Raw genomic sequence first — 25,560 nt, 5'->3', positions numbered from 1 at the left:
TGTTGTAGTTTGCTTGTGCCTATTTGACTTATTCCCGTTAGTGATATTTCAATTAAGCCGCAAACTGGGATGTCTGTTGATGGGACGGTTGTTGGTGTAGTTGTAATTGCCTACTATAATTAATGTGGGCATTGTTTTAATTCACCTTTCCTTTCTTTCGCTCTTACTTTTAGCCTTTCATTTATGCGTTCTCATCACTATGGACAACGAATAATAGACATTTTTGCTTTAGAAGCTTGGTAGGTTAGGTGTTAAGTTAAATGAAGTAAGATGGAAAATTAATAAAATTCGTCGATAGACTTTCGATTTTATTTTCAAGAGTTCTATACGAAAATTGGAACTCCATAAAACGAACACTGCTATTCTTCTAAGATTGTGGTAATTCGGTACTACAGATATCAGAATTGAGATGCTCGAAGAGAAATCTAATTTAAGACAGTTTCAGTATGACTGAACCTTTCTCTTGCCCATCTATTCTTTATCTGCCTAATAAAGTATGCAGTATATATCATAAAAATATATATGAAGCATGTAAACACTTAGATTTGTTCCTAAGAGTGTTCTAAGCAAAATGTTCATTTACCGGAATATCGGAGAGAAATTTGCGTGGTGTATAGAAGTACAGGGTGGCTCACGAATCGTGCTACAGAAACAAACCGTAATAACATTTTTTCTGCGCGAGTAATCGACTTACTTATTTTATTTGGCAGGTTATTATTTATATTTTTTAAAAATGAATGCTTGGGATACTGAAAAGAGGGTTTGGATAGTGCACCGGTAACTTGCTTTGCCGTCTGTCATTTCCGGCCGAAGGGAATTCAGACGAGATTTTGGCGGTACTTCCCCGAGTAAATGGATCATTATGAGGTTGGTAAACATGTATGCCGAATCTGTAAGTATCGCCTGAAGACTGTACCGTCGAGATCCGTATGTTCGTGCTCAAGAAACAATCGCGGCTGTTGCATCGTCAATTCTTACAAATCCAAGAGTTTCGACACGCAACTTATCGGCGCAACTTGGAGTTAGCAGAAGGTCATTACAACGGATAATTTATAATGATTTAAACCTGTTTCCATACAAAGTTCAAATAACAGGACGGTTAAATTCTCTAGTTTTGCCTATTCGCTTCGAATACTTGATAAATTGCCGGTTTATGTCTGATGAGGCCGATTTTAATCTAAACGGAAATATAAACAAACAAAATTGCCATATATCGAGCAAATCAAATCCAGAAATAATCCACGAGACGAGACTTCACGAGTCACTGTGTGGTGCGCAGTTTCATCAAGCTGTATTGTCGGGCCATACTTCTTTAAAGAAAACGGTGTAACAGTAACTGTCAGTGGGCACCATTATTTGAAGAATTTGTATAAGTTACTTTTACTTACAACTGCGCTGAAAACGTATTCCCTTCAATAGCGTTTGGTTCCAGCAAGATGGAGCAACTATACACATAGCCAGATTGATAATTCAACGAAAATTTGAAAACAAATTAATATCAAGAACTTTTAAAACTTTTCGCTGGCCCCCAAGGTCACCTGATTGACTGCACCAGACTTTTTTTATGGGGTTATGTAATGCAAGAGGTATACAAAACAAAACCCAGAAATCTGACTGAATTGAAGCAGTCCATTAAATAGATAAGTGAGGCAATCCCGAATTCAACCCTTCAGCAGCATCAACCGCAATTAATAATTTTATAATTAGGTCTCGCATATGTGTGGTTGAGCATGGAGATCATTTACGGTCCATAATTTTTAAAAATAATAAATAAAATAAAATTTTCTATAAAATAAAAAAATGTAATGCATTGATTAGAAAAAAAGTGATTACGGTGTATTTTTTGTAGCGCGATTCGTGAGCCACCCTGTATTGAGCTGTCAAGTGGCAAAAAGTTTTTGAAAGCCAAACTGTTCCAGGGGGAGGAAACGAGCTTGCAATGCAGCCAAAGCCGACCAGCGGAAGTGAAGCTAAGTGCGGAGAATATGAAAATGTAAGCAAACAAAATGAAGAAATCGAAACTGGCCAAAATTGTAGGGAAATATGTACATACCCACTTATATTAAACATTGTGCATGTTTAAGAAAGATCAGAAAGTAAAAAATTGAAAACTATAAATACAACAACAACGACGGAACAATAGAGCGTGAAAAGCACAAAGTCGAATCTGTTGTGGCCACCAAAGCAGCGCATGCGGAAGTGCCAGCATCCACAAGTAACTGAGACATAACTGCAAAATACTTGAAGAACACAAGCAACAAAACAATAACAACAACAGAGAGTTTGTCAAAAGCTAAAAAGTACTTGAGATTGCGGTTGGCGTGCGGTCGGGTTGGTCCTTCGTTGACAAGTGTAGAGCCAAGAAAGCGCATTCGGTTTTCGAAATATTTGCTAAAAACAGCGTTAAATGTGAAAAATATCAAATTTCACAAAAACCGCAAAATTGAACAAGAAAATCGCGCAGAGACACGCAACATAAACTCGAACTCCGCTGGGGAGCAAGGGGCGGTAGGGTTTATTGTGTAATGTCATTCACAGCACAGTTACGATAAACTGTACATACAACAACATGTACGGTTATTATAATTGCACGCAAAGCGTTTTTTTTCATTTTGTTTGGTTTGCTTTTTTTCGCTTCGCAACCGAGGTTTACGCTCTTTGAAGCATCAGAGCACTTTTAATTTATTTTTGGTATGTTTTGAGTTACAAAAACGCGTTTAATGGTGTCCTACAAATTCACAAAGCTATTGTTGACTTTCCATAACTTTAAACTGAAGTTTTGTAGTAGTATCTAAGCATTGAGAAGACTCCCCTAAATGAACAATTTACAGGTTCGTGCAATGTCGTAGAAAATTCAAGTAAAGACTAAACATTTAAATGCTTTATATTATTTGATTGTATATATGTATGTATAAATCGCAAACATATTATTTTTTCGAACAATCATAAACATACTTATATTAACTCATTTATGACGTCAATTTATATTGTCACGTCATACAGTGTACCATTTCAATAAGTCAGAGAAGAAAAATTACAGAGTCAATATCATTTATCAAATCCAAAGAATTGATAAAAGAAAACTGAAAAGATATTTTTAATTCAATTAAATTTTTGTTAATTGATTCCAAAGCTACAAACACTTGACATATATTACTATCATTCTAGCCCTAAATGTTTCGGATTCTTGTACAAAACCCTATTTTGTTGATGACTCGAAACAGTGGTAACTTTCTGAAACATCGAAAGGTCCATCGTCAATAAAACAGGACATATTACAACTGTATGCCCTAGAATAACATCATGTCATACTGCTTCTGAAAATATTATATAATTTATATATGTTCAAGCAGTGAATTTCCATAAGAATTTGTTCCTTGTTCTGACCACCATCAAACGCTGTTTTCTAAAGTGTTGCTTGGCACTAATTTGCCACTGAGAAGTGGGCAAATAAATATGATTTGTATGTCATTTCAAATGTTTGCGTGATTAAAGCCACCAATTGCCCACAGCCACACATACTCACCTTCAAATGTATGTATACATATGTATGGATTATAGCACCCATGTTCAACATTACTTTCGACACTTTCTCCAACATTCTATCCAATTAGTTACCTGGCGCTAAGAGCCCGATGTTTGTGTGTCGTGTGGCATAATGCTACAATAGCAAATAATTGCTACAAAGTGTTTCCGCTGTTGCGTGTTTGCATTGAAATACGGTTGAACGTACATAAACACACACACACACCAACCATGCGATTATCAGCTTGACTCCCTTTAATAATTTTTAAATTCATTATATAGCGTGTGGCACTAAGGAGTTGACACTTTGTATGGCAGCAAATCAAAATTAATCACCGCATGCAACACTCACACATACACGCACACACACTCGCATATACAAGCATAATGACGCCTGCAATTACACTGCAATCGCACGACAGTGCAAGCGTACAAACAAATTTACCGCAACTTAAATATATAAGAGTATAAATTAGCCTCTTATAACGGCGTACACAATTGAATATATGTATGTAACTTCAAGTAATGTCGAGCGAACAGAACGAGCGTGTGTACTCTATCTGATAAACCCATTAACATATGTACGAGTGTGTGCATGTAGGTGCATGTTCCCCTAATTAATTACATATGTAATTCCAGGCTTGTTTACAAAGTGTGTGATCGTCTAGCAATTACAGTCTAATTTAATAAACCCACTCGGACGCACAAAGTCGTTGGACATATTGCGGTGAACTTGGCAAATTAAAGTGATGTTGTGCCTAAGCATGCGATCTGCAGGATTTTATATTGCATCACATAACATATATGTGATTAATTAGCGTTAATTATTACTAAGTATTAATAATTATGTGGCACTAAGTTGGTAATTCTACGGCAAAAGATTTGATAGGGGTTAAATATCTTACCCCTCAGCCCAACAAATAATTCCCTACACAACTTTTTCATATAAGGTACGAGATGGTATTTTCAAGTAATAAGATATTTTTTATTTTTTCAAAACTCTAAAAGTCGTTTTAATGTTTTTTACAAACTTTGGCGAAAACGCAAAAATCGAACGAGTGTCATACTCAGTTCTTTTGCACATACTGTTTGATTGCTTATAATTATTTATCCTGTTAATCATAAGTTATTATAAATTTCGGTAGAAAATTTCATTTTTTAAAACTATTAATGTTACTTACAATAAATATCCCTATTAAAATCACAGTTACAGAATAGGAATTCACTAAATTCTGAAGCTTATTCAAAAATTCAAAGATTCGGCACGGACCTAACACTAACACATGGATTTACAATAATCATAATACTATGCTGTCGTTTACTTAACTCTGCACTTATCTACTTATAAACTCACACTACGACTAATTATAATATTTTCGCTTCACGAATTCGCATTCGTGCTAAATGTACAGTCTCATCACAGCAGCCCCATCAATTTCATGTTCTGATGTAGAATCATCTGATGTACGTCGTTGAAAACCTTCCGCACGCAACTCGTATCGGTAGCAACGGTAAAATGATAGTAGCACTCTCGCCTCGAGTAGTCAATGTTATTTCGAGAATTACGCTTGAACGGTTCACGCGTGATATCGATAAGCTTGTGCTGTATGAAGCGCTTCGTCCAATCAGACTCATCGAAGTAATTGCCTTCTTGCGGAGAATTGCAGAAATCTTCAAAGTCTGGGAAATAATCGACAATATGCTTCCCGGCGCGTATCTTGCGCTCCATCACGTCCTGTTTATTCAGGAAGACTATGAAGCCGGCGGAGGCGAGAAAACGATTTTGCCACACACTCCGAAACAGATTAAGCGCCTCTTGCAGACGATTCTGACGCGGGTCCTCACGCAGACTCTGATCGAAGTCACCGCAGGAAATGAGAAAGAGCACCGCTTGAATTCCCTCGAAGACTTGTATCCATTTGTTGCGTTGGTCACGCTGACCCCCCACATCGTACATGCGGAACTCTTGCACACCGCCGCCCATGGTGCGTGGCACCTTCACCTTGAACGTAATCTGATGTATGCCGGTGGTAATCTTACGGCTGTGCAGTATATCCTCGGTGGATGGTATATATTCGGGGTCGGAGATGCGTTCAAAATTGTCGAGGAAGCTAAAATGAAAAAGTCATTGATTAGTAATCTGTTCTTAATTGTAAATAATCAAACGTGTTAATGATGCCAATAAATGATTTCAGTCACTATCAGCGCGTGTTGGGAACTTACTATTTCGTGCTGTCTAGCAGCGGAATCTCATTGGAGCGCTCGAAGCACGTCCGGATGCCAACATCATTCCACAAAGTTATTATGTGATCGCAATATTCCTGTAATAAGAAGAGAAAAAATGTTTAATAACAAGTTTTCATTTCATTTTGTAACTTTTTAATTGTACAACTCTATGTTTACACTACCGTTATCTAGTTTTAATAAGAAACCAATTTATTCACAGAAAAAAAAGGTTGTCAATGGGTTAAGAACACTTAACTAAGCGGAATGTTTCGAATGAATTCAGTTAACAGCACGACAGACCCCTGCCTCCACTTCTTATCGCCCTAACCCCTACTAACCAGGCGCTTTGAAAATCTTGCATGCATACCTGCCCTGATAAGCTTATCTCTCAGCACGTCGGCAATACGTGTGAACGCTGCTGCAGAGCTAGAGCTGGCATGAATCATTAGTTTATTTAAAATAGATTTTTAGTTTTGTCGTTCTAAATAAGCAGTTTTCTGAGCAAAATCTTTAGGGACACAGTATCTAAGATGGACTTTTTTTGAAGTCCGATACATCTCACTTTCTCTCTATTTCTCAACTTCTATTAGAAATAACTTAAAGCAAGTCCTCACTCTTCTCTCTGCTGCAATAAATGTGGGTATTTCCTTATTGTTTCGGTGCACACGTTTAATATAATAAATCTCATAAGCTAATCATAATTTTATCAGTCATAAAAATCCATTTTTTGCATTAAAAAGTCTGACATTGTGTTGAAAAGTGGTGATAAGAAACCAACACATAGCTTTCCTCTCACAACTATAAATATAAACTATGGAATGTATACTAGTTATTCAGATAATCATATCCATGATTTTAGATTACTTAAATTATTCGGTATTTTAGCGTTGTATGCGAAGCTCTCTTTCCATTTTTTTTTTTATTTATACCTTGTGGTGTTTGAAAATTAAACACTGTATTTGTTTTGTGCTGTTCTGGCACATCACAATCAATATAATCTAAGAGCCCAAGTGACTACTCGATTATATTTGACGTAAATTTAAAGTAAATATACACACTTACGTTTACTTTCATATAAAGAACTTCTCCCGTAAAATACAAGTACGTTTGGCACAAATATGAGAATTATATGAATATGCCAAAAGGAGAACAAAATCAATTTCATTAATGAAGTTCTAAAATATGAATGAATATTTCTAGAAATTAAGCAACATTAGTCAAATTTTATTCAGTATTTATAAATTTGAGCCTGTTCTTGAAGCGGTTAACCTTAAACAAGCTTAAACTAATCCTCACTACAATATTCTCAAAAATTAATCTTGAACCCCGAAAATTCGCTCAAAGTTATTCGAGTTCTAAGTTGTGTCTTTCATAAAAACCTTATTTAACTTTGGAAAATAATTCCTAATTGAAGAACCCACCTCATTCATGTATTCCGGCGCTTGATCGCCCATTGAGAGTATATAGTCTGCACACTTTCTACTCGCTATGCTCTGATACTGGATACCCAATATAGACATATGCTGCACCAACTGATAGATGGATTCGTGGATGTTTTGGTATATTTCCGGAATTTTGTCACAGCGTTCTCTGTAATGAGAAAAAAATATAAATATGCATGTATAAGTATTTATGAAAGTTAATGTTAGCTTCAGAAAAAGGTTCAGAGAGAAATTCAAGAGAAGTCCTAACCTAGAAAATTATTAAGTACCCTACATTTAGTTATATTAGGAAATTGCGTACACATGAAAAATGTCATATATGTATCGCTTGACGTTAGTAACACTTATTATATATATTTAACTTTAATTTAGTGTTAGCGTGATGCGTAGATAAAATCTTAACTTCCGCTGAGTGATTTACGGAATACTATTTATCTACAGCTTCTGTTTGATGATCATGGGATTAGTATCGGCTAGCAGTAAAAAATGTATGGCTCTCTCCAAGGCACGCCTCTTTTTTCATTTACAAACTATGGGAGTTTCGACCTGCCTTGAAAAAACTCCGACTAATTTCATCCGCTTTTGGTAAATGCTAATCGCATTTACCGTCAGTGCAATAAGCTTCCATAATGATTTCATTCAAGTGACTTATTGTAAACTAAAGCTTAGGTGAGCTTTCGCTCTCGTCATCGCTAATATGCAACTTACTCGTCTGTGTATCCATTTATGTGCAAAATGCGCATTTGTTTGATAATTGTTGTCTTGCCGGACTCCGCTGTGCCCAGCAACAAAATTTTCACAGCCTCACGAAACGATTTGCGCACCTCGGTGAACTGCTGCTCCACATCCTGCGGCGTTGTGTGGAATTCGTCCGGCACTTGCGGTTTCGTATGACGTAAACAACGTAAGAGTCTATAAATAAAAAATGATAGTAAAGAAGTACACATGAAATTATGTGACCGAAAATAAACAAAAGCATGAACAGAATTAGCTTAGAACAAACAGTTTCACGAGCGCATTTTTTGTCAGTTAGACCAAATTGAGTGGCGAAATCTCGAATGTTAAGCACAAATATTTACAAAAAAGTTTACTTTGGTAAAAAAAATACAGTAGACTTGTTACCGTTAATTCTTAAATGCTTAAATGCTTCGCAAAATTCAAAATTAGTGATAACACTAGTTCCGGGTATTCATTATTAAAAGCAAAACAAAAAAGTGGTTTCCAAAAAACAACCGAAAAAAACACTCATTAATTAATTGGCAAATGTAAGTGGTTGGCGTGTGATAAATTGCTTTGCGGGCATATGATAGTGGGTGGTTCCCGCTTCTTTCCAAAAATGTACATTTTATGTTTTCGGTAATTGAAAAGTAATTAGTAAATATAATGGCTGTGTGATTAACACCATTTAATTAAGTGAAGTTCTTTTAGGCTTGTTCTGTTAATTGCCACCAGTATCACTTATCAGTCGCCCTAATTAATATCACACCGACGATTTGTGATTCCAGTATAAGCGCCTGAGATTAGAGAGGAATATTGGTCAGAGTTTCGGATACAGACCACTTTTTACCTTACTCATGCTGATTAAATTTCTTATCTCGTATACATATATTACAATACTTTAGGGGAACAAAATTAACAAGAAAAAACATTAACTTCGGCTGCACTGAAGCTGTAATACCCTGCACAGGTGCATTTTTGATAGCATTAATAATTATAAAAAGATCTTTATCTTGATTTTGAGTTAATTTATTGTATATGGCAGCTATATGCTATATTAGTCCAATCTGAAAAATATTTTTTGGAAAATAACACTGTTGCCATAGATAATAATTTCTGCCAAATTTCGTGAAGATATCACGTCAAATAAAAAAGTTTTCCATACAAGCACTTGATTCCTATCGTTCAGTTTATATGGTAGCTATATGCTATAGTGGTCTGATATCGGCGATTCCGACAAATGAGCAGCGTCTTGGTGAGAAAAGAACGTGTGCAAAATTTCAGATCGATATCTCAAAAACTGAGGGACTAGTTCGCATATATGCAGATGAACAGACGGACATGGCTAAATCGAATCAGCTCGTCACTCTAATTACATATATACATATATACTTTGTAGGATCTCCAACGTTTCCCTTTGGTTGTTACAAGCTTCGTTGCAAACTTAATATACCCCGTTCAGGGTATAAAAACTCACAGAAACTTCTTAAAATATTCTTTATGCACCCTTTTCGGTTAAGCAATCGACAATAAGCATTGAATTTTCGCATAGAAATTGACAAAAATGTGAACCCTTCTTATTTACAGAATGTATACACACATTCCTTTCTTGTACATACTTGTATAGGGACATAAAGTACATGCACACATAAAGTAAATATATATATTTTTTTAGATGAATTTTATTTTAACGAAAAGCAAAGTCATTCCACACTTTGTACCCAAGGTCTGTCACTAAAATTGTCTAGCTTCATATCTAAACAATTTGATTTCGTTTCCAACAACAACAAATACCAACACATTTTTAATTTTTTTATCACATAATTAAACAGAGTAAATCAGTCATATATACATATCGTATATAGCAGCGCTCAAAGCGTTCGCGCATATTACGATACCTTAATTATGCAATTAACTAAAATGATTAGGCAGATATGATATGCTGGAGCGCGGGCGTATGATAAATCATGCGAGTAAACAAGATAGTCGCATAATGATTTTCGTCACCCACGCAACCCGACATTATTTCCACAAGAAGGCTGTTAGTAATTGATATAATTTTGATTATATCATGAAACATAAATAGTACTCATAAAACTCCGATAATGTCAATAATATGCATCCATCATTCCCGGGGCTGCTGATCCTTTTATCGGTTTTTCTTTTGGCTTTTAGATAAAAGGTGAAGTATTTGTGCGAGCTTCGGTTTTTCCCTTTGGACGTGGGTTTATCTACATATATCAATGTTTTTCATCGATTTTCCTTGTATATAATTTATTTATTTACTTCAATGAATGCACTAATCAATATCAGTTATCATCAGAACTTGGGTTCTTTCTTTGTTTTTAACACCATATGCTTTATATTTTAGAATTTAAAAAAGAAACTTGTTCTCGAATAGCTAACGGTAATTTTTAAAATTGCGCATATTTTAATTTATTTTATTTTGTGAAACAAAAAACCGCTTAATTGTGTAGCAAATAAAAAAGCTGAAATATATAGCGGAAATGAAAGCTTGAAATTTTATTGAGTCTCACACCTCAAATTCGCCGCCACCTTTATGCCACTTGAAGCCAGACGCAGTTTGAAAAACACCAATGAGTAAAATGTATATATTTTTGAACAAGACATTTTCCTGATAGAATATAATACTGATAAGGGCAAACTAAAAGTTAAATGTCTACCCGCTTGCTCATAGAAGTGTATATAAATATCCTTACAGGGTGTCACTTAGCAGATATTGCTCTCTAAAATAGGTTAATTATTAATAATTGAATAGATACTGAGTTCCTTACAAAAGGAGCCTTTGCTGGTACTTCCAATCAGCGCCTTCAGCGTTTAAAAAAATAATTTATAGTTTGGACTTCGAGAAGAAATTTGCACAAGCAGAAAACACCAAGTCTACCCAGACTTGTTTGTGTTTCGGTGTGTTTACAATTGAAGCGCATAACTTCCCTTCATAAATTAATCAATCACCGAGTCAATGGTCACTTGGCTCGAAATAACGGCCAATACAAAGTGATCACATGCCAAGTCAATAAAAAAGAATCTTAACTTTCAATGTTTTATAGCTTAGTAACGACCATATACACACATATATGCTTATGTACGCAGTATATCGGTAAAAAAAATATTGACCGATAAACGGTTGTTTGATGTGTAACTTTCTGCTATGTCAATACTGCTACAACATGTACATATGTATGTATGTGTTGGTTTTAATTGCTCGTAAGCGCATAAATCTTCAACTCACCTTAACTTCATTCTGGCCAACGTTGTTGTAAATTTTTGGTTGTCAGAAAATGCTGATAAAACGAATATTCGAAAACACTTGTGTGTGTGTGTCCAAGCAGTCTTTCTCACTCAGATAATTAGCACTAACTTTATTCGATTTTTTATTGCCACACTTTTTAGTTAAATGTTGTAATGTTTTTTCTCAATTGTTTTTGTGTTAGTTGTAGTTGTAGTTCTTTTTCTTTGTTTTTGTTCACTAATTCACGCGTCAGTTTACTTTAAGGCACGCACTCACGCACGGAACGGCTGCAACGCTTGACTTTTGTGCACTGAAAGTCTTTGTCTATGAATTCAAGGGAGTGTCTGTGTGTTTGTTTTGACTTTTCCTAGCGAAATTCACCTCGAAACACTTGATTGCGTGTGCTAACGCTATGAAATCACTCGCTTAACTGTTGGCCCGTTCTCGCCGTAACAATCTTTTAAACAACGTCGAATATGACACTGCACAGCTCACCACAGCACACCGTTATCGCGGGCAATTATTATTATTATTGTACAGAAATTGCTGCTGTCCTATCGATATCGTACAAATTGCTTGTACGCCCGTCTAATTTATGGTATACAGCAGATAAGATTACCACTCTATACATCGTCCAGCTGTTCGCCTGCCAGGAGAGTGAAGTGTGTTTTGTCTACCCGCGCAGGCAGCTGGCCCATTAACGAGTTAGTAAAAGTCGAAGCGCCGCCCAACAACATTTCCACCGGCAGCAACCCGCCACGCACCTGAATTGCCACCTAAAGCGACGGCGCGATCACCGGTTTGTTTCATTTTGCTTGCAGAGTTGCCACGGCATCAACGCATTCGGTTACATGTGTATGTGTGTGTGCATTTGTGGGTGAAATTGCTGCAATGCGACGAAAAGGAATGTTACGCGAAACGTGTGGGGGTTGGCTGGTCGGAGCCCTTATCGCTGTGCCCGTGCACACATCCCGCGCGCAAACAGCTACCCCTTCTCACACGGCGGCTGACTTTGCATATTTTGCTCGGCACTTGAAGTGCTTTCCGATGGCTCTACACATGGGCACTGGGCTAGCCGGCTAGCGGCTACAAACATACCGCACACTTGTGCCGCGTGCTAGCGGCTATAATAATTTGTAAAGAGACAAACATGTTAATAAGTGCAGGTGTGTTTGTGCCTCCTTCTGCCAATAAGCGCAAATTGAGTTGAATGAGTTTCGCGAAAAAAATCATAACACTTAAGCACGGTGGCCCTCCTGCAACAGCAACAACTAGAAGGGGCACTTTCCCACTAGCTGTTCACAGCAAACCCCTCTACCAAGCGTGGACCCTACTCAACTCTATATTTTATCTTATATTCCAGGCTAGGTTGGGCTAGCTTCCGTGGCTGATCCTCAAGATGGGGATCGCACCTGGACTACTATATCCTGTATGAAGCCAGAATAAAGAACAGCTGCACACCGGATTGTCTGAAAGGGGGAACTCTGAGGTGTAAAACACATCTCGCAAATGCGGTGCAGTCAGGAAAGAAGTGTTGACATGTTTCTACCTCGTCTTCTTCCAAACAGCTTCTACAACTGACACCCAGTAAGTTTGTCAACCTAAGCACGTGGGCAGTGACCAACCTTACAACAACTGCGGACGAAGAGCTCACTAGACCTCTTGAGATTCACTTTGAGCCAAAATGTTGTTCCGAAAACTTCAGCTAACAAGTGGAAGTAGTGGAACAGATATATAGAGGAGGAGCTCAGTACATAATTTTTAAACATGAAATGAGAGAAATCATATGAATCATATAACTGCGTTATATCTGGAGAAGGAACTAAATATCAACTATCATAATTCCAGCTAAAATTATTGACCCAGAAACCGGAGATTCTACATGAGCTTTAGGTAACCACAAATGAACCAAAAACATTGGTATCTTAACTAAAAAGGCTTGTGATTCTTTAAAAATACCTCTCGAAACGATATTATTGTCAATAGTAAAATCAAAGACTTGAACTTAGGCGGTTGCAATTAAGCTGTTGAGAGCAAAAATTTACTAATTAATCTCAATTGGCTACAAAAGAGCTGCGATCAGACACCGTTATCTTGGATAAGAATGCCCACCTTCGAAGACGGCGACCGAGGCGCCCACATGAATGAAGACGTTTTATATAACGGTCCTAGGTCGCTTTTTTTCACATAATAAGTTTTCACTGCAATCTTCACATACGTACATTAACGGTACAACAGCACCAACGGGTTAATACTTGTAAAGCGGGCATTTCGTGTGATTTAATATTTATGCCCCATTTATTGATTTCACTTCCTATTTGGTGATTACACACTTTGGAATTTCAGTTATTTCAAACAAACACTTCAATTCTATTGGCATTAACCACAATAAATACAACAACAACAACTAAAAAATGTTCAACTTGTTTGTGTTTTGACAACTTATCCGAGGCACATGTCACTCTGTTTGTATGCAACTAAAGAGCATTTAATAAATATGTATTTGACATTAAGAACGTAAACAACAACAGCTCGTTGGTTGTCATGTTGTAAATGCCCTGCGACGCTCACACCTCGTGGATCTCCCGCTCCGTCCACTTCAAGGCGCATCTCTTACACAAAACAAAAACAGAATACTCTCTTTAACTTTGTATTTTAACTGTTTGTAAGGGGAACACGGCGGGTCAGACGCCGAAGCGATGCGACTCTGCGCTAAGCGTATGTTAATACTCTAATTGGCAGGTGATAAATTACATCATGGCACGATATTTTATATATTGCACACCATATATGTACATAATCCCTGTGCGTGTATGTGTTTGTGGCTACAATTTGTTAACATGTAAACTTGTTGGTATATTAATTAATATATAACATTGAATTATATTGCGCTCCGATCGTTAGGTTGCTAACTGTAAAAGTAAAGCAAGCGCTACAAAGCAAAAAGAGTAAGACAAGTACAAACAAAAAATAAAAATAAACCTGTTACAAAAATATTCCTGATAATTACTATGCAAAATGTTGCATATTGTATCGTAAATATCTACACACATACATGTGTACAGACTCAGATTTAATTTTACCTTAGAAAAGGGTAGAAAATAATATTTACATTTAAATATGTGAGGTGAGATATATGGTGCTACTTATGTACATTGGGTGTTGTGTATTTTGTGCTCAAATTTCATATTTATAAGTCGATATCGCAGTCACTCGTAAAAGTTTTATCAAAAGTCCCTCGACAAAGCTTATTCCAAGAATTATTACCATATTGCTTTCTCTGCTCATCCTGAATGCGTTTCATCCAAAAGATTGCTTTCAACGGTGACATTCGAAGCCACAGTGAGCCAAAGGGCTCCCACTGCAATAGAGGTATAATAAACCTTTATTGGAAGCCTTCACACACTACTTACAATAAGTATGTGACTGCGATTATGTAAGCGGACTCCAACAAATATGATATGTTTTAATTCTTTTCTTTCAGTGGGTCCAAAATCAAGTAAAGTAGATAACTTTAAATAATTAAATCGATATTTCAAGACTATATTTTACAACGATATCGTTTGAATAAATTACTTTTAAATTTGTCATCATCATTTGACATAATATTATATTCTTTATAGGTCACTACAGACATTTTTCTATATTTTGTCAGTCTTAAATAATGAGTAGTAATAATTTTGACAAAAAAAAGTAATTTGAAACAGGAAGTAATTTATCATTTAAGATGGATTGTGTTTATAATAATATTTGATAGCGCACCCATCTCTTGCGTTGACCTACGTGTATAGGCAAATGCGCATAAGTAGAAAATTGAACTTCAATTTAATCCTTAATGCCGATAATGGATATTAATTAGTTTGGAAACCTTATCAGCTGGTTATAAAATTTGACATAATTATTGAAACAACGGTTTCCGCTTTATAACAATCGGCAAACTAAGTTAAAAAATATACGTAAATCTGGTTTACAAATTATTCATTCATAAAATGTCTTAGCCCAAAAAAATGTTTAAGTGAGAGAAATTTAAATTTTAGAGAGTAATTTGTACCGTATGTTACGTGTTACGTATCCGCCATGTGTCACCGTGTGCCTAAATTACTGACTTACTGACTGAAAGCTCACATAATTTTCTTGGCAAAATGTTTAAAATATTTCTGATTATTACTTACGTTTGTGTAATAATATCACCCACCGAACGTCCCTGTAAAAGTCGGGTATTCACAGACCAAATGAATTTAGGTGTGGAAAAAGTCTTCCCTATTTAACCAGCTACTTCTAGTAGCACTCCCGCAAAGCTCTTAATTCACAAGCCTTGAAGCACAAGTGCAATGTAAGTGCTGTGATTTTACGGTTTCAAAAAGACACTCGTGCGTTCAGTCACATTCAAGCCATTGTAATCTAAGCCACACTCTTTTAGCCGTGAGCACTTTTGATATGTGAGTATGTACCATATATAGAAGTTTAGATAGTATGAGGCAATTTAAGAAGTAATTTTTGGCCCATTTAGTTAGTAGATATTTGATTTACATGATTATCAGTTGTACGTTGTAACAACTAGCGCTCTGCAAACAATGATTTCAAGTGCCCACAGTAACGCAACATTATTGAAATATTTTACTTATCTGTAAGTAAGTTGCAGAGCTCACTCCACATAGAAACATAATACTGCATTTGCCATTGCTGATGTACAGCTGTTGTAATTTCGTTTTCTGCCCAGCGTTGAGTGCATCAACTGCAATGCCTTTCGAACCAACCCTCTCGGAAAAGTGAAGACAAAGTAGAGGTAGTCGGCTTATAAGTTTGGGATTCAACTAACGAAGTTAGCAATTGTTAGAAGCGCATGTTGTGCGATAAGAAACATCAAAGGAAAAATTATGTGTAGCTGCCACTACTCTAACATTCTCTAATTGAAATCAATTATCTTTACAAAACTTTCAATATATGAATTCCTTGCGCTTACTTCAATTATTGCGCTTTAATATTGCTTAAGTCATGGATTGATAAACAATCGGAGTTAGTTAGTTCTTTGAAGATTGCTTGAAAAATGCTTGCATGGTCCAATAATCAAATTTTGCTAAATTATGCCAACATTTCCACTTGTTGCCATGATCAAATAAGATTTATAAATTTGTCGTCAATAGCAGTTTTTCGAAAGAGTATTGTAATTCTGTCAGCGATGCAAACCGAAAATAAAATTGGAACAAATCATACAAACTCAGTATTAAATACAGACCTCAGTATAGTGATGTGAAATTCAGAAAATGAATATATATGTAAATAAGTGTAATATACGAATACCTTGACCTCTGTAGGTAGAAAGTTGGTCAGTGTGGGTATTATCGCTTGAGAAAAACACACCTATGGCAGATATGGGTGCCTGCAATCAATGATTTCAACACAATGCAACAATTAGTGTTCATAAAGACGCACACACGTTCACGCTTTAGATCAACACCTACATAAAAAGCAGTTGTACAAAAGCAACAACAATAGTAACACTTGCTGACTACAAGTATAATGACATCGTAGGGAATTACAGCAATCACTCGGAATTTATTGTGACAATTGTGTTACAAATTTAGTTGAACAATACTGACAACCATAACAGCACGTATGTATGTATGTACATATGTATGGCAACAGTGTCACACAGGCACAACCAAAAACAATAGAAATAACTTAATTGAGTGGCGTCAAAAAGGACAACGAGAAAAGTGCGAGTGATATTACGAATTCCGGCGAAAAATTTTAGGAAAAACACATTTTATGTCTTTTATGAACAGTTAGATTGCTACAAGTGCACAGAAACGGACAAAAACAATGTTGAAAGTGAAAGGAAAAGTGTGTAGTGTGATTGACTTGTTTGAAGCATCGGTCTTTTAGGTCTTGCAAAGAGTTCATCTTGCGTTCATGGTCCACTATCTTCACATACGGCCGCTATCGATTTAATATTAATCATCAATTATTTGAATGGAATCGGCCAAAACCGGTTCTGCACTTATAAAAGTGAAATTCATTCTTGTTTTATTTTTTTTATCACTTTTTTAATCAATATTTCCTTTCAAAGTATTTGCTTTGATTTATTTGCCAAATATGGTTTAATAAACATATTTCACCACCACATTCACACACACTTTGTACATGTGTACTTCTTATCTTAATTAGCAAAAGTTGGGATTTATTAATGACGAACAGACACCTTTCTCGAAAGCCCCCAACATGCTTGCTTTCAACTAGCTTTCGTTCAAAAATCACGTTCACCTCAAGTACCCGTGTATAACTTTCCAATCTATTATGCCTTATGATAAATTGCTTAACACTATTTTCTCTGATATCACTCGAATAACTTGAAGCGTTTTCAAAAAGTTCCATTTGATGCACTGAACGAAATAACTCAGTAACTCTACTAATTTGTTTGGTCGTTTATATTGATCGGTTGTCGGTATTTAAGTAAGAGAGATACGCGTATTACTCTAATCTTGTACTTAGTTAAAATGGGTTAAAAATGTGCTTGTAACTTCGACATAATATTCCCATTTCTCAACTTATTTCTGGGAGAAATTTTATCTCAAGATCCCATAATAATCAATAAACTGATCGACAGCAAAATTTTACATTCACCTAAAAAGCTAGCGGTTAACTGTAATTTCTCCTTCTAAGGCCTCTAAGTTCACACAAAAAGGATTTTGAAAATAACCGATTACCGTTTTCCTACTTCAAATTAATTATTTATCGAATCAGGCAATGAAAGGAAATGGTCTTACTACCCCTGTACGCTTTCACTTTTTAGTATTTGTAAGTTGATCTCTGGAATTAAAAATCATTTCGGAAAGCTTTACAAACATGTTTTGACACTTAACAAAAAGTAATAAGTAAGACAATTAAATATAGTTCAAAAAACTAAAAGCACACTTCAAACTAAAAAGTGAAAAATAATTCCTTATATAAACTAACAGAAATAAAATACTTGTATTATTTTGAGAAAAAATATAAATTTTCTCTTTTAGTTTGAAGCGCTTTAAAATCCTGTTTTTTACTTTTTTTTTACCTAAAATTGTCTTTTAGTATTTTAAACCATACTTATTATTAAGCCACACGTGGTTTTTTCACTTGCTATTCAAATTGCAGCATGGATAGTTCATGTTAGTTAGCTGCATAGCCCATTTTCCCATTTTTACACCTCCTCCTATAACGCTCTTCCCTACCAGCTTGTTTGTGAAATTGAATGCTTGTGGGGCATTTATTCAGTGAGTTATCGCACTTTTATTAGGTTAGTTTTCAACATAACCGTTATATGGAGAGTGGGCGTGGTTATTATCTGACTTTACCCCATTTAACAGCGTCTGAAAAAGTGCTAAGACTTCCTCCCAACAAATTTGGTTGATCTAGCTTTGGGTGCCAAGGAACATATGCATGTAGCAAGTTAAAGTTACAAACATACAAACATACACGTGAAGCTAATAAAAGCGTTATAAAAATACAAACATGATTCCATTTTGTACGATCTTCCCGATGTCTGTGTGATTTCTGTGTATACATACAAGTATATCTCTATTTGTCAAATTTCCCTCTAAATTATTTACTCTTCACATTCCTCAGCGATCGCAATCGTCGCATGTACTTTGACGTGTGTAGATCATAATGGACAGTGATAAATGTAGTTGCTTTCGATGAGCTGAGTGCCGCTGCCAGCTTTTGAGTGACTTCGGTTAAGTTGCCTGCTCGCCTCTCCATGCGTAATTGTCACCAGAATTTGCGTGTGTGTGTTTGTATTAATACCACATATTGGTTGTAATAAAAACAAAAACATAATGCGAGCCGCTCAAGGGCACGTGCCTTTCGTTAATGAGGCGCAATTGATTTTAAAATTCGTGTATTCTCTTTCTAGGTTATAAAGTAAACAAAAATATTTTGATTTTAGCGTAACTAATTCAATCGACGACAATTAAAATTCCTGTAATTCAAGCAATGTGTAATCAAAATAAATAAATTAAAGCTACGCCAACTTTGAGTGCCCAATTATTAAATAAATACATACAAACACATACATACGCGTATGTACAATTATACAGTAGGTGTTTACATATGTATGTTTGTACTTGAAATATAAATCCAAGTGCTTTCAAAGTGAAGTATTTGAAATACATACATACAAGTACATATGTACTCATGGCTGAAGTAGCACAGGAAGCTTCAAGGGTGATCTCGTTCGGTGATTTCAAGAAATTCGCACTCAAAACTGTAACAACTCACATGCACCATCCATTCTGCACGTTTTCAAACATTTATCACAACCATTCGGTGCGCTCAACCAGACACAAACATATGTCACATATGGTACATACTGAGCCGAGGCAAATTAGATCACAACGAACTAATCATTTCGCTCGTTATGAAAATAAAACTTTATTGCCCTAAGGAATCGTGGGTGCACGGAGACAGTACGAACGCATCACCCACATCGTCTTATCGGAGTGAGTCTACGCATATATCCACAAACACACACGAATCGGTATGTCTGTCAATATTCCACTATGTGGATATATGGTGTCGGGTAAAATTCCATCATTTTAGAGATAATGCAATCAAATTATTATTGTAGGGCGTGAACCCAATTTTGCTTTTATGCTCAGTCTCAAACTCACTGAAACGTAAATAAACATTATTTTGTGTATGTTGCTAGACACCAACGCAAACATCAAGGGGTGGGCAATTATTGAAACTCTTTGTTGGTCTGTCACTTTTGATATTTTAAACGCCTGAATATTTACAACGGTATAGTTCGAACGAACCAGGTGGCAACTGCCGCCTTAATGAAGATAAAATACCTAAAGACGTTTCTGGTTGTTTTATCCTTTTCATTCTTCTCAGATCGAATCAAAGATAAATTAAATTAAAAGTTTGGTTTGACAGTAACATATCCAATATCAAAGCAAGTAAGTGGTTAGGTCGTCGTTTCACCCAAATTTCGGGGTTTTATTATGCAAATGGAACATAGCTTCAAAGAAATTGAAGAAAACATTGACTAAAATTCTAAAGTTTGTTTGATATTGAGGTATATTTCCGGGCAAAGCCGTTCCTGGTATGATTGAACTTGACTGCTACATCATTTTAAAAACCTGTAGATCGTCGACTGTAGAGCGGTTCATAAGTTGGGTGTTCTAGGATATACTGGAGTTGTGAATGTTAGACGCGCCAATCGCGTTCGATTCTAATGAAATATAGACGCCGGTTGTAAAAGAAATCAGTTCGAAAATGATTAATAAATATACGTTACTAATTTATTGAATATGACACCACCGAGAAAACAATCAGAGAGCATGCAATAAAGGTGCCGTGCCCTACAGCAGACGTGATCATTGCCTTAGGGGGGTGTGATCAAATGTTCTTTTGGCTGCTTTGCAATGCTCTTTAAGTATGTGACTAATACTAGGTGGGGAGTGGTTCAACTCCCACCCTCTCATTGAATGTGTTCCGAAAAGAAAAAGTTTCTCACAAAATACATCAACTGTTCGAGGACCTTCGGCTTAGAACCATTCGGTTAAAGTCAACACACGCTGCCCAAAAATGAAGTGAAGCTCGGCCAGCATGTTGCGGTGCGAGCTCCAATTATAATTACATTGTATAGGTAGGTACAAACATACAGAAGTATTCACTTTATCAGCCCATAAGTTGTTCGACAGTGTTATTGTAATATGATATGAGTAATATGATTCCTGATATCATAATCAATAAAAATCAATTCGATTGGAAAACAAAATTCGGCAATATGCGAATGTTATGTTTATAACGGCTTGTAAAAACGGTAACGCAATTGAGCTGTTTTCAAACTCCTGCAAAAGGCACACATAACGGTATGTTCTTCCTAGAGACAACAAATTCATTTAATTGCACCGCCATATAACAAAAGCAAATTATTTTACAATCAGTATTTCACAGAAATTCAAATAAATAAAACACCAAAGCCATTTCAAAAATCTGACAAAGGTATTGAGCTTAATTTTCAAAAAAAAAATAACAATAATAATGCTGAGAAATCGAGGAAGCATAATACTGGCAAACATAACGGTAATGATGAACTTGGTGTCTTAATACAATTAAATTTTTTGTGTTGATTTCATAAAAATTTGCATTTTTATTCGCTTTTTGAATGTATGTAGGTATGTGCGGTTCTGAAGTGGTTTGAAGCTTTTCGTGGTCAGCTATGAATGCGATAATGTCATTTGTCACCTGAAAGCTTTCTCTCTTTTTTCCTTTTAATTTTTTCCGCTAACTCGTGGCTAACCTAAACTAAAACTAAAAATAACCAGTTAAACGGTGTTTAAATAAGACACATAATTGGATATAGTCAGCTAAAAATTAGACGGACAAGCGTACATATTATCAAATGAACCGCTACTATCACTGATCATGTAATTAGTCCGCAGCCGCGCTCGCTGATAACGGTACGGAACGTAATGGAAATGGAATGAAAAGAAAAATCTTAAAATATCGTCATTTTTCGTGGCGTATTTATAGCCTCAGACACTGCTAACTACGTACATATATTCGCATGTACTTAGAATGCACTTTTTTGGAAAATATATCATTCCCAAGACCTCGACTCGAACCATACTCTGTACATATACGAATCAAAAAACTGAATTTGTTTGCAAAATCTTGCTGCAACAGATTCTCTTTTATCTAAATTGCAATCAATGGTCCCAACAGCGATTTCTCATCAATTGCGTTTCTGCTTTTTTATTTCCGAATTTTCGTAATAAAATTGACAACGGTTTTCATTCAGTTCGGAATTTTTTTTCGTGGATTTTGCGATTAGTTTTATTCGAATATTTTTCTAGTCTCAATATAATTTCTGTTAAGTTGAAATTAGTTTATGAAGAAGTTATGTGCTGCCCTCATAGTGGTTATCGAAGTTCCAAAAGGGTACCGAGTACATCTAAACAGGTATTTTGCTGAGATAATTTGTAGAAAAAGCTTCGGTATCATTCTTGTAATTTCATGCAGCTTAACCATGTCAGAGGTTTTAAAATTGCAAAAAATTGGAATTTCCGTCGAGCATGTCCACATTATTTGATTTCACTCTCGTTCTCTTCGGTACGAGCACAATGAACACAGAACGGTAGTAGCACATAAATTCTGACATTCATCCAGTCATTGTCGGCTTATATAACTCTGACAAACCGGTGACAGCGTCTGATAGAATGTTGAATCATAAATAAAACAAATAATAATTTAGATCCTATAGACTTAAAATGATTTATTATGGCCGAGTGGCAATCATTTAGCTAGTTAGAACATTTCATTAATAGATTTCACTATCATTTTCTCACTTCTACATAACTTGCATACATATGTATATATGTATGGGTCTTTCAGATTTCACCGATATCTATGAGACTGAATGATACACTTTGTAGCTATGAAAAATATTTACACCGTATGTAATGACATTCGCAAAGGTATTTAAGTGACGACTCCATTACTTAATGGGCCAATCTACACATGTATGAGCAAATACGGACAGACACAAAAAGTAGATACATTTACCGCACACTTGAACCTTGTGAAGGCCGCCGATTAAATCGCTTTTATGTCAACGTACATACTTGTAAGTACATGTAAGTCGATAAAAGTTTCGACTCCTTCTGGCAAACTAGATTTATCGATACTTGAGATTACATATAGTTTAAACATGTTATATAAAGTCAGTTGCACGTAAGTACATATGTATGTTGATAGGTATATATAAATATGTATGTACATGTAAAAATAAGAGTGTTCCCGCTTGGTTTGCCTAACAGTACATACAGAATTTCAATACATACATGAATACGTACACACCCACAAACCAATGAACTTTATAACACTTTGCTGAGCAGCTAATCAGAAAATTGCCTCGGCACTCGAACGCATTGGCTACCAGTTTTCAAAAAGAAATTTATAGCATATAACGATTTAAATTTATAACCGAAATACGCCGTAGTAATGTTAAGTCAAATACCTATGTATATATAAAACAGCTAAGTAATACACACACATGTAGAGCGAATCTAGAGAATTAATTCCGAACGAGATTACCTAATTTTTTGTATATGAGTGGCAGTCGGTAATCTTATAGGGCGGGTCTTGTGTCGCTCCGTGACCACTAAAACGACGCAGCGCTATTAATAACTGCGAAATCTTCAGCACCCGTATCACAGTAACAGGGCCATAAAAAATATTGCGTGCTAAATGTGTATTTTTAAAATTCTTGGATGGTTATTTCAATATTGTATTATTCAGATATCCGTCCCCTCGAGTCGAGTTCTCGATAATTTGAAGAACGAGTTAAATGTGGCTTGCGAAATGTTTCGTGTGACGTGCTTTTATGTAATAGACATTGTTGAGGAACACAGAGAGAGTCTGCAGCATGATATTAGCCGTTCCAACGACAGTCGGGTCTACGTAACCGGAACGGACACGTATTTATACCCGGCCAAGGACTGTCAACTCGGCAGAATTGTATCGCTACAACAAGAACAACAGCATGATATTGGCTTTAAGAAGAACTGCTGCTTTATTTTATATACCTCATACTGAAATTCAACCTATTATAAACTACTTGACAATTAGTATGAACCGAAGCCTAACTAGTTAACCGACTGACCTTTCTCGCTTCTTCACTTCAAAGAGCTTAAGACTAGCCACTACACTTACCAACTGGGCCGAGGAATACAGACAAGACTTCCAAATTTTTGGCGATGACGTTAAAATACCAACAATAAAAAACCCCAAAATTTTGGATGAATGTGTTTGACGCGATCATTACCAAAATACGGAGCCGCAACAAGATCCAGTTGACCAATCGTAAACTACGCATCCGCAATATGATCGCCTCGATGCAATAGGACGCAACTGAAGAAGATAGAGACATATTACAACACCGCATTCCGGACTATCACAAGATGCCTCTTGATGCCGATGAAGAGAACGTTTCTACAATACATCGACAAGCTACAACAATATACTGATACAATTTCTGGCGTGAGAAACCTAAGACATGTACTGAACGCCATTCATAGTGAAGCTATTAACACCGCCATTCACTCCCTTCCAGTGAATGGCGTCTTTGGAGTCGAAACTCCACGCATCGCAGACCGCGAGCTCGAATTGGTGCATTAAAAGAGGGACATTTGCACAACTTCGTTCTGGATACCGTAGCAGGCTGAATTCTCCGCAGGCAAAGAGTCTCCGCTTGACACTAACCACCTCTTTGCATTCCCCGCCAAACCCTCCCTTTCCCTTTGTGGCAACCCTGTGGAAACAGCCCATTTCCTAGACCTACCGCTGAGTGATTTCGATAAGAGTTTATTTTGAGCTTTCCTCCAAACAGGGCTTAGGTACAGGCTAAAACAACAACAGACTGTCTCGTATTTTTCACCTTCATTGGTTCAATTTTAGTCGGGAAAATCAAGTTGCAAACTGATATTTTCCTAGCTAGTTTGATAGTTCAGTGTAGGAGTGTCCACACGACTGACTTTACACATACATACAAATACATAAGTAAGTGTTTAAAAAAATGTTAATTTGCTCGTGATTATTTCAAATTTATTGACACTCGACAAAGTCCTATTAGTAATAAAATAATAACGGCAAACAAGAGAAACGGAAAATGTCTATCAAATTGTCCATAAAAATAAAACAAAGTCGTTTTAGCTACGCTATTTATAACTCAATAATGATTGGACCGATATTGATCTTTGATTTCCTGAATTTGCTACAAAGTAAGCCGGCTCAGCTACTGTTATATGTGAAGACGATCAATGTGTGATTCACATATGTATATTATGACAACCCACAAATCTGGTACACTTACTTATATACTTATATTGTATTATATAACGCTTGTTTCATAAATACAAAAAAGAAACTAAATTATGTGAACGAATAGAACATGCTGTAATGAATGTTTTGCGAAAACTTCTTGCATTGATAAAATATCGCAATGCCACGTGATCTTCGCGTGTGGCCAAACTCGTATCAATAAGCACGCATTAGGCAACTGATGTGTTTTTTGAATGGAAAAATAAATAGGAGTGTCGGCCGCTGCTTATCCACTTATAATTGTTCGAAATAACAAACACATTAATATACACACGCACATACAAAATTACCGATAAACATTAGAGTGGGTCGTTTAAATGAAACAAACATTTTTATAATCCTAAAACCGATTCTACGGTGACTATTATGCTAGTTATCAGTAAAACTTATGCAACAGCCCTTTTATTTCCAGAAGTATGCTGCTTTAAACTTACCTCAATGAACCAAAGAATTGCTTACCCTTTTTAACAAATCAGCCGAATGATTTAAAATCGTAAAAAACTTTAAGAGCATTTACAAACACACACA

General features: G+C 36.0%; 1 protein-coding gene across 1 annotated transcript; it reads right to left on the bottom strand.

Moving 5' to 3' along the window:
- Positions 1 to 4,488: 4,488 nt before the first annotated feature.
- Galphaf (G protein alpha subunit f) lies at positions 4,489 to 11,722 on the bottom strand. The gene is made up of 5 exons (XM_036364533.2): positions 11,164 to 11,722; positions 7,902 to 8,105; positions 7,173 to 7,341; positions 5,749 to 5,846; positions 4,489 to 5,636 (listed from the first exon to the last, which is right to left on the bottom strand). Exons 1-5 carry the CDS (start codon positions 11,172 to 11,174, stop codon positions 4,943 to 4,945), a joined length of 1,176 nt encoding a protein of 391 aa, XP_036220426.2. The 5' UTR covers positions 11,175 to 11,722; the 3' UTR covers positions 4,489 to 4,942.
- Positions 11,723 to 25,560: the final 13,838 nt, after the last annotated feature.

Source organism: Bactrocera oleae, chromosome 6 (genome assembly GCF_042242935.1).
Source record: "Bactrocera oleae isolate idBacOlea1 chromosome 6, idBacOlea1, whole genome shotgun sequence".
Lineage (NCBI taxonomy): Eukaryota > Metazoa > Arthropoda > Insecta > Diptera > Tephritidae > Bactrocera > Bactrocera oleae.
The sequence above is the reverse complement of the archived record's forward strand: the minus strand, read 5'-3'. Positions and strand labels throughout refer to the sequence as shown.

Excerpts from the sequence above, each read along its gene's own strand:
- Galphaf (XM_036364533.2), bottom strand. Across the intron at positions 7,342-7,901 it reads ATAAATGGATACACAGACGA|AGAACGCTGTGACAAAATTC; the intron begins GTAAGTTGCATA and ends TTCTCATTACAG. Across the intron at positions 5,847-7,172 it reads CGCCGGAATACATGAATGAG|GAATATTGCGATCACATAAT; the intron begins GTGGGTTCTTCA and ends TTCTTATTACAG.